Source organism: Triticum aestivum, chromosome 5D (assembly GCF_018294505.1).
Source record: "Triticum aestivum cultivar Chinese Spring chromosome 5D, IWGSC CS RefSeq v2.1, whole genome shotgun sequence".
In the NCBI taxonomy this organism is placed as follows: Eukaryota; Viridiplantae; Streptophyta; class Magnoliopsida; order Poales; family Poaceae; genus Triticum; species Triticum aestivum.
The window spans coordinates 517,802,306-517,813,376 of NC_057808.1; the positions used below are offsets into that span (position 1 = coordinate 517,802,306).

Below are 11,071 nucleotides of genomic sequence, written 5' to 3' on the forward strand. Positions count from 1 at the left end.
ATCTCTTGGTTGTTATGTTGACAATGAAAGTATGCCGCTCAAAATATTATTTATCTCTATTTCAAAACCGAGCTCTGGCACCTCTACAAATCCCTGCTTCCCTCTGCGAAGGGCCTATCTATTTACTTTCATGTTGAGTCATCACCCTCTTATTAAAAAGCACCAGCTGGAGAGCACTGCTGTCATTTGCATCCATTACTATTAATTTATATTGGGTATGACTATGGATCTCTTTTACCATGAATTACAATGTCTAGTCAGTCCTTGATCTTTAAAGGTGCTCTGCATTTATGTTTTGCGGTCTCAGAAAGGGCTAGCGAGATACCATCTTGTTATATCATATTATGATTGTTTTGAGAAAGTGTTGTCATCCGAGATTTATTATTATTGCTCGCTAGTTGATTATGCCATTGACATGAGTAAACCTGAGACCTAAGAGTTATTGTGAATGTGGTTAGTCATAATCTTTGCTGAAAACTTGAATGCTGGCTTTACATATTTACAACAACAAGAGCAAACAGAGTTTGTAAAAGTTTTTCTTTATCACTTTCAGTTTATCAACTGAATTGCTTGAGGACAAGCAAAGGTTTAAGCTTGGGGGAGTTGATACGTCTCCGTCGTATCTACTTTTCCAAACACTTTTGCCCTTGTTTTGGACTCTAACTTGCATGATTTGAATGGAACTAACCCGGACTGACGCTGTTTTCAGCAGACTTTCCATGGTGTTATTTATGTGCAGAAACAAAAGTTCTCGGAATGACCTGAAACTCCACGGAACATATTTTTGGAAAATATTAAAAATACTGGAAGAAGAATCCACGTCAGGGGGCCCACACCCTGTCCACGAGGGTGGGGGCGCGCCTGCCCCCTGGGCGCGCCCCCTGCCTCGTGGGCCCCCTGACGCTCCACCGACCTCAACTCCAACTCCATATATTCACTTTCGGGGAGAAAAAAATCAGAGAGAAGGATTCATCGCATTTTACGATACAGAGCCGCCGCCAAGCCCTAAAACCTCTTGGGAGGGCTGATCTGGAGTCCGTTCGGGGCTCCGGAGAGGGGGATTCGATGCCGTCGTCATCATCAACCATCCTCCATCACCAATTTCATGATGCTCACCGCCGTGCGTGAGTAATTCCATCGTAGGCTTGCTGGACGGTGATGGGTTGGATGAGATCTATCATGTAATCGAGTTAGTTTTGTTAGGGTTTGATCCCTAGTATCCACTATGTTCTGAGATTGATGTTGCTATGACTTTGCTATGCTTAATGCTTGTCACTAGGGCCCGAGTGCCATGATTTCAGATCTGAACCTATTATGTTTTCATGAATATATGTGAGTTCTTGATCCTATCTTGCAAGTCTATAGTCACCTACTATGTGTTATGATCCGGCAACCCCGAAGTGACAATAATCGGGACCACTCCCGGTGATGACCATAGTTTGAGGAGTTCATGTATTCACTATGTGTTAATGCTTTGGTCCGGTACTCTATTAAAAGGAGGCCTTAATATCCCTTAGTTTCCGCTAGGACCCCGCTGCCACGGGAGGGTAGGACAAAAGATGTCATGCAAGTTCTTTTCCATAAGCACGTATGACTATATTCGGAATACATGCCTACATTACATTGATGAATTGGAGCTAGTTCTGTGTCACCCTATGTTATGACTGTTACATGATGAACCGCATCCGGCATAATTCTCCATCACCGATCCAATGCCTACGAGCTTTTCACATATTGTTCTTCGCTTATTTACTTTTCCGTTGCTACTGTTACAATCACTACAAAACCCAAAAATATTACTTTTGCTACTGTTACCGTTACTTCCATACTACTTTGCTACTAAATACTTTGCTGCAGATACTAAGTTATCCAGGTGTGGTTGAATTGACAACTCAACTGCTAATACTTGAGAATATTCTTTGGCTCCCCTTGTGTCGAATCAATAAATTTGGGTTGAATACTCTATCCTCGAAAACTGTTGCGATCCCCTATACTTGTGGGTTATCATGTTCCCTGGAGTAGAGCATAGGGAATGCATGCGTCCAGTGGCGGAGCCAGAAAATTTGTATTAGGGGGGCCGAGGGATGTTGAGGCAGGTTAGAGAGGGCCAAATCATATAAAGACATGCTTTTAGCAGCAAATAACCATGAATTCTGCACTGTTCATCAGTAAATTAACTACAAATCCTTGATGTTAGGGGGGCCAGGGCCCCTGCTGGTCCCCCTGTCTCCGCCACTGCATGCGTCACCTTGCTGCAAATTTCATGAAGAAATTCAAAGGAAAGGTGTATACCGACAATTTATGGCCAGCATCTTTGACTTGCAGTGTGAAGAAGCACAACTACCACTTGAGGTAGTTATACATGAATCCCAAAGTGAAAGAATACTTGGAAACACACCACTCCAAGTTATGGGCCAGAAGCCAATTCAGTGAACTGAGCAAAGTGGACTATGTGCACAATAATCTAGCAGAGTCTTTCAACTCAACAATCCGGAAACTAAAGGGTCATTATGTGGTGGATTTGCTTGACAGGATAAGGATAGAATACATGCAGAAATTTCATTATCATGCAGGAATAGCTGAGGCAAAATTCATGGGCCACATTATCATCCCTGCCGTGATGAATGAATTGAAGCAGAAAACAACAAGCTTGGAAATGAACATGACTCTTTGCTCGGGTACCACAGCAGAGATATCATATTTGGATAAAGAGAAGAGGGAATGGAGATATCCAGTGGATTTAGAAGCTTTAACTTGCAGTTGTAGGCAATGGCAGATAACTGGGTTGCCATGCATTCATGCCTTGTTTTTCATCACTTCTCTCCCATGTCCAGTAGGGAACATAGAGCAGTATGTGCATGATTACTACTCTGTTGCAAGGTTCAAAGCCACATATGCTTATGCCTTGCCTGCTATGGAGGGAAAACAACAATGGGACATGGTGGACCCTAGATTCAAGCTTTGCGCTCCAGTTCTGAAGAGAGCAGCAGGTAGACCAAGGAAGAGTCGAATCCGACCTTGCAGCGAAGGAGCTGGACTTGGAGTGAGGAAGCGTAAGTGCACAAGGTGTGGTGGGTCTGGTCATTTCGGCAAGTATTGTGATAACACAGTAGATCCAGCGTTCGGAGAGAGTTTCGATGAAGGCTTCGATGAAAATGTTGGTCAGCAGCAAGTTGCCTCAACAGATGATGAAAATGATGGTCAACAGCCGGTTGCATCAGATGAGGATTTTGACGACGTTCCAAATGATGATGGTCAACAGCCGCATGATTTTGACGATGATCCAAAATATCATCCAAATAATGATTCAAGTGAGGCTCCAAATGGTGATCCAAGTGAGGCTCCAAATGGTGATCATGTGGATCCAAGTGAGGCTCCAAATGGTGATCATGGTGATCCAAGTGAGGCTCCAAATGGTGATTATGGTGATCCAAGTGAGGCTCCAAATGATGATCCAAGTGAGGCTCCAAATGGTGACCAACCTTCTGTTGTTGTGAGTTCTGCTAGGTATGTAAATCTTGCAAGGGTCAAATACTATTGTACATTTATCACTTGACATGACCTCATTACCCTTTATGTTTTGCACAGCTGTATGGTAGGTTTGAAGAAGACGCGCAAGGTACCGACAACCAAGAGGAGAAGAGAAGAAGCAATGAGCACAAGGTGCACGAGGAGCAAAGTGATGGCAAGAAGCTCAAGGAACAGACAGAAGCCCCAACGCTATTTATGAATAATTATGAAACATTATGAATAATGTTGTATTTCTGTTGGATGATGTTGGACCTATGTTAGAACTATGTTTGACATGATGTTTAAATCTGTTGGATGATGTTTGAATGAGCACATGGTTTTTCCTTTTTTGATTTTTTTTATTTTGTTTTGCTCATTTGAATTCTGGTCAAACCTAACTTTGACCAAGATTTAAACAAGTCTAAAACATCAAAATGAAAAACTAAGCCTGGATCCTTCTTAGTCAATCCAAAATGAAGCTGTGGTGAGATTTTTGAAATTTTCATGAAAAATGTGCTAAAAAGAGGGGTCCAAAGGTAGGCTAAACGGTCTCATTTCTAAGCAACGTTTTTTTCGACCTTGTCTAAATCAGCCAAATAACTTTCCTACACATATATTCTATATATACAGACTATGTGAGCTGGTTTTTCCATTTTTTGATTTTTTTTATTTGTTTTGCTCATTTGAATTCTGGTCAAACTTAATTTTGACCAAGATTTAAACAAGTCTAAAACATCAAAATGAAAAACTAAGCCTGGATCCTTCTTAGTCACTCCAAATGAAGCTGTGGTGAGTTTTTTTGAAATTTTCATGTTCATTTCCCCAAAACACTTCTCTTCACTTCATACAAGAGAGTTTGAGATACTCGAGATATCACATAATACACATGAACTTATCGTTTAAATGTATGTAAACCTTGTTTATCAACTTAAATCGTTAGTATATGACATAAGAAGACTATGTGCGCAGGTTTTTCATTTTTCTGATTTTTATTTAATTTATTATGCTCATTTGAAATCTGGTCAAACATAGCTTTGACTGCTCCAAACCCCTCCCAAACCCCGCTAACCCTAGCGCTGAATAAGGACCGTCCATCTAACCCTAGCGGCGATCAAGGGCCGTCGATCTAACCCTTCTAGAAGGAATCTACGGGGAGGGGGGGCGATCCGCGAGATGCAATCTGATTGGCTGGGAGATTATTTTTTTAACAAATACCGGGCGCGCTCGATGGACCGTTGGGCCGTCTCGTTGTCTGGGCCTGAGACCACAGTAAATAGCCCGTCTCAGCCTTTCCAGGCCTGCATGCATGGGACGACATGGGTTTTCATGCGCGGGAGGCGGACGTGCATGCATGCGAGCGAGGCGCGCTAGGCTAGCGAGGCGCGCTAGGCTAGCGAGGCGAGCTAGGTGGCCATGCACGTATTGATTCAGAGTTAGGCATTACGGTAGTGGTTCAGATTATGGCAGCGAGTCAGATGCACGGGCCCGGTCAAAGAGCTATGCAGTGATTCAGATGCACGCACGCGCCCCATGCATCGTTTTCGTGCAAAAATTAAAGGGTGCAAAACGTAACGGATACACACGCGCGTCCGGATTCACACATGCACCGTTCTCATCCTTTCTCTCTTCCTCTCCCACCCACAGGCCTATAAATGGGGTGCCTCTCTTCCTCTCCCACCCACAAGCTAGATCCGATCCATTCTCTCCAACATCAAACACCCAAGCGACCGAGCCCTCCCCAAGCGAGACCAAGTGAAGATGCAGTTCAACGGACCGACCTTCAACCGTCTGCCTGTCATGCCGGAGCTGCGCTACCCACCGGGCGTGCTCGTGGAGAGGGAGCTTCGTGTGTGGGCTATTTCAAGGTGGAGGGGTTCCGTCGAACTCACCCGCGCCTTCCTCAGAGCGGGCTATGCCCACCTCCCACGGGGCTCGCCCAGGATGTTCACCCTCAACGAGGTTCGTGACCGCGGCGGCATCCTCCTACTGCTCACGGTCACCTTCACCAACCCGTTTGACGCGTGCGAGCTCCTCGGCCAAGTCTTTTGGTGCGGCTGCGAGGCCATCTTCTTCACTGTGTACAACATCTACACCAACTAGGAGAGCATCTTCCCCACTCCAGGCCAGATGCACTCCCTTCCCTACGACGAGGAGGAGAAGGTGTGAAGTTGAAGGGGCGCGTGGCCACGGTGGAAGGAGGTGAAGATGAAGATGTTCAAGCCCGGATTCAAGCTCGTCATGTTTTGTTTTTATTTTGTTGCTTTTCTATGTTGTGTCGTGTCGTGTCATGTTTTGTCATGTGTCCGTGAACTTATTATTATTGCTTAATGTAAGGGTACGGTGTGTTGCATCTTATCTAAGTTATTAGGGTTTATTATGTGTGTTAAAAAAATGTCCGTGCCCAAACATATCATTTCTTCCCTAAACCAAGTCATGAAGTTCGAGAACTTGTGGTTTTCAATAATGAAAATCGGAGGGGGTGAGAAGCCCCCTGTTTCATTCAAAAAAACAAGTCATGAACTAACATGCAAAATCAAGTGCCACTCTAACCCTAAACCAAGTGCCACTCTAACCAAAATCATGTGGCAGTGCAAACATACATTTCCAACCCTCCAGAATTTCAGTGCAAAACATTCACGGTCTCACTATGTATACCGTCCTTCCCTATCCATGTCAAAGTCTTTCCATCTGTCCTAGCGGTTACCAGTGCAGCCCTAAACGCCACATACCCACGCGGTCTTGGGTTCGAGTCCCCAGCTGCACCAATTTTTTGTGCATTTTCCACCCTTCATTTTTTTAGAGAAATTATTTTTTTCTCAATGTAATGCCCTTAAAAAATGTTCATTTATTTTGGTACCAGGTGTAAACCTCTACCAGAGCTGAGGCCCATTTTCCATGACATTTTGGTCTTTGATTTAAATCACGGTGTATTTGAATTGGAGTAATTAAATTGCTATTAAATATTTAACAGCTCCAAAAAAAATTCTAACCTTAATTGTTTAGCTCTGGAATAATTCAATTAGCTTCCACAAAAAATTTCAGCACTATGATTTAATGCCTAAATTAAATCAGAATAGAAAACAGAAAAACACGCAAGAGAACCCCCGAATGGGCCTAATTGGATGCAGTTGGCCCATTAGTCTAGCTTGCACTTGGCTCTGAATTTGGCCCACAGAGGAACTTTTTTTTTGATAGAAAGACAGAGCAGAGAGCTACATTTCATTGATCAAAAGTTTCTGAATTCCTCATTTCTTCTCTTTTTTCAACATATTTAAATGTTGGTCACTTCTTCTCTCTTTTTTCAACATTTAACAACTTTGACCAACATTTACCCTTTAAACTAGGTGAATTTCCTTACAAATTCCTCCATAATTCATGCCTTTCCATACATTTTCAACATTACAACCAGTGCGATTACCATACCTACAAATGCCCAAAAGTAATTGCAAATGGGTATTGGTATTTGTGCTTGATCTTCAAGCTTCCTAACCTTCTTCTTCAACATCCTAAGCTCAACAGCTAGCTCTCTATCATTGCGTGCTTCGCCCTCCATCTCTTCTTCCGGAGCTCGTGCTGCGGCCACTGCTGTTCGTGACAGCATGCGCAACCATTCTTCATGCTCTTCTTGCAGTTCATTCATCAGAGTCTTGGTCAGAGCATCGACCCAAAGAAAGAAGCATGTCACCTGCATGAACACCAAACAGATCAACCCATTGCTCAAAGATCCCGACCACGAAAATGGTGCAATTGCCCCGATTCTTACCCCATTCTCGCTGCACACGTAGAACGGACGATTTTGGTTCCTCGGTGTGTGAGAAACCCTCCGATCAACGCCCGCCCGGCACCGTGGACAGACGAAGACAGGCATGTCCACACGCGCCCGGCTCTGCATTCGCGAGGTGGCACGGGAGCTTGAGGAAGACATGGAGCTCGGAGCCGAAGGGGATCTCAACGCGCCGCACCCTCCACAGCTAGCTTCCCACTGCCGTGCTCTCTCTCTCGCGCGCCGTGGTCACCCCGTGCTCTCTGTCGCCGTGGTCACCGTGGTTGTCTGTCGCCCGCTTATATAGCACACCCGCAACGGCTCTCTGCTCAACGGGTCTCTGTTGGGTCCCACAAGCCACGCGTGCAACGGTCTGAATAGAATTGGGCGTCTCTGCCGCCTAGTCCCACCTGTAAGGCCCGAGTCAAAAGGTTGATCTGACGGAAACAGCAGAGTTCACGGAACGAGTCGGTGCGCACGGACTAGGGGCAAAACTGAGCACAATTCGCATCTGAAGGCAAAACTGAGCACATGGACACCACTGAGGGCAAAAGGATAATTAACCCTTTTGTTTTTTGAAACAGCTGATGCCAAAAGTGGTAGTTATTAATCAAAAATACTATTTTGGTAGTTTTTTGAAACCCTAAGGTGAATTGCGATAGTTCTATGCTATTCACTTCCTTCTGTGTCCTATTTCCGACTCTCTCAACGACAGGGAGCAAATCGTCTCACCGCATTCGGCTTGTAGACTCATGTTGAGCCGTCCCATGGGCAAGTTTCCGAGGGTGTGAAGGGATCACATTCCCCTCAAAATTAAAATCTTTCTTTGGCAAGGGATTAGACGGCGCCTTCCGGCTAGTGATCTTGGAACGTATGCCGTCTGCAGTTCTCTTTGTGGAGAGATTGAGGACTCGGAACATATCCTGCATATATAGCAAACACGTCTGCGCTTTCTGGAAAAATGATCTACGTGATGGCTTTGGATCGTGTTACACCGGACATCATCATCTTGTGCCTGGAGCTGTGCACCACTTTAGAGGAACAACTGGCTCGGGACATCGAGATAGGGACGCCGGCCGCGGATGGCAGGAGACGGCCGTTCGTTGCGGGACGTCGTCGGCGATGGTCGTCTGTGCCGCGGGGGGTAGCGTTTGATGGCTTCCGATATCCTTTTCCGTTTTTGAAGAAACTTAAACCCCAAGCCCAGCCAGAGAGGTCTTCGCCCTCTTCCTCCCCCGAAAGAAGGAAAGTAGTTCTCATCAAAAAGAAAACGAGGCGACTTCATCTCCGTCCTCTCCTCCGCCGCCCTCTCTGGCCGATTTCATCTTCATCTCCATCTCCGACGTCACCATCGGAGGCCTGAAGGTACGATCGATTACATCTCCATCTTCCACTCTGCTTTCCTCTGGGATTAATGGGCTTTTCTTTCGCACCAGCAGATTACCACGCGAGAGCCCCCTCGCCGCGATTCTTTCTCCTCCGTCCGGGAATTTTCCTTGTCACGAGATGAAGACATGTAAGACGGTGTCCACGTGCACCCCACTTGAGGAGGCTCAAGGCACACATATGTTTGATATCTTGGGTTACAGCAAGCACAGGGGCATGGGCCACGACCGCGACAGCTATATTCGGTCCGGGTTTTTCACCGTCGGCGGCCACAACTGGGCCATCTCCTTCTTCCCTGATGGTTTCAGTGGATATGGCCAAGATTACATCTCAGTTTATCTCGTGCTTGTGAGCCACAGAACTAAAGTCCGGGCATCCTGCGACATGAGGCTGGTGGACCAGTACACCGGATGCTCGTTTTCAGTGCATAACATAGGACCTAGGATTTTCAATCCCGCTGATACTACTAGGGTTGCTCCACAGACTCCTTGTTTCATAAGGCGGGACGAGATCGAGGGATCTGCATACCTTAGGGATGATCGCCTCACGATTGAATGCGTTGTCACTGTCTTCAAGAAGCCACATGTTAGTGAAACCAAACCGTTCCGCGTAATCGACATGCCACCAGCTGACATGACTGAGCATGTTGCCAAGCTGCTCGAAGAAAAGAAGGGATTTGATGTCAGTTTCATTGTTGGAGGAGGGACCATTGAAGCGCATAGGTTTGTTCTCGCTATGCAATCGCCTGTTTTTAAAGCAGAGCTCTATGGGTCAATGCGGGAGGCAAGGCCGGGGCAGTGCATAACCATCAAGGACATGTAACCTGCTGTTTTCAAGGCCCTGCTCCATTTTATCTATACTGACTCCTTGCCTAGCGGTGAGGATACTGAGATGGTCCGGCTTTTACTAGTGGCTGCTGACAGATATGCAATGGATAGACTCAAGTTGGTTTGCCAAAGCATCCTTTGTGAGGATCTGAACAAGGACACCGTGGCAACCACATTGGCTTTAGCTGACCAACATAACTGCCTCCAGCTTAAGGATGCTTGCCTTCAGTTTATCGAATTATCGGGTTTCAAGGATCTCAAAGCGACTTGCCCATCTTTCATAGAGGACCTATTGAAGAAGAGAAGAAAAGTTTCATGAAGCATGAGCAGCTATATTGGTAGATTTGCTAAATTTCTCATACCAATCTGCCGTAGGGATAATCAGCTCAATGCTAGATGGATCCAAGTGTGGTTAGGTTAATTCTCAAGTGATATGAATGGCGTGAAAGTCGCACTAATCAACCTGTCCAAATCTGAACTTTTTATTTATCAGGTTGCTGATTTTATCTGGAGTGCTTCTCTGCTACCTGTAAGACTTGCTCTTAATCTTCTTTCAAAAGTTCCTTCTTGTATGCAACCTTTGTTGAGCATTTGATATCCCAGATGGTTTACATTAGCATGCAATGAGAATGAAATAGGATTCCCCTCTCCCTTTCACTTTCTATAAAAGTTTGTACCCTCTCAGATTTGTGTGATTGCCCTCTCGCACGCCACCGGTCCACCATGGCTCCGGAGCTCCCTCAGGTCTTCCCAAGACGCGATGAATCGCAGCTCCTTGGTAGCGTGACTTGTATCATTGTAAAACAAGAGAAAGAACTGGCAAATTGGCAGGGGTAAGAAATGTAATTCTATTATGTGAGTTGGTTGTTGAGAGTTTCTGTTTTATGCAAGACCAATTTATAAGCATCTGCCTTCCCAGGGATAAAAAGGGTATGGCTTGAAAAAAATGCAGACATTTTCACTTCTTTAAATGTACGAACTATTTAGTTAGCAAAGTACAAACAACATTATATTAGATGCAAGTCTTGTAGAATGAAGAAGAACTGTTTCTGCAAAAAAAAAAATACCACTGAAAAGAAAATGTTCCGGAATCACATTTCTTCTAGACGAAATAGCAAAGGAAATGTTGATATGAGTTGGTCACAAGCCTGATCGGCGTCACCCCACCCCAACTTGTTTAATTCTGCAAGTCCAAGTTGATGGCTGCCTGTCCATTTGAAATTTTGAATGTAACTGAAACATAGAATTTTTATGAGAAACAATGTTATGGAACACACAATTAAGCACAACAGGGCTCCATGCCTTTGCGTCAGGCTTGTGGCATATGGAGTGGCTACTCTTGTGTTATTTACAGGGAGGTTGGAGAAAGTTGTAGTTTGGATGGAAGTTCAGTAGTATGTATTGGCCATAGCATGTTATTAGAATTTACAATCATGGTCACATGTAATTAGCGTAAACTGAAACAGTAGCGACGAAGCACTTAGTACTTATTTGGTTTGAACCAAAAGTTTAACTAATGAGTATCCAAGTGTAACGTTTTCGCTGTCCTTTGTCTTTTGATGTGTTTTTTTTTTGCCTCAAAGTG

The 11,071-nt window shown here is 44.9% G+C and overlaps 1 protein-coding gene across 1 annotated transcript; it reads left to right on the forward strand.

The window, feature by feature from the left end:
• Positions 1-8,730: 8,730 nt before the first annotated feature.
• On the forward strand, positions 8,731-10,076 carry LOC123125898 (BTB/POZ and MATH domain-containing protein 1-like). The gene is made up of 2 exons (XM_044546340.1): positions 8,731-9,477; positions 9,535-10,076. Exons 1-2 carry the CDS (start codon positions 8,780-8,782, stop codon positions 9,803-9,805), a joined length of 969 nt encoding a protein of 322 aa, XP_044402275.1. The 5' UTR covers positions 8,731-8,779; the 3' UTR covers positions 9,806-10,076.
• Positions 10,077-11,071: the final 995 nt, after the last annotated feature.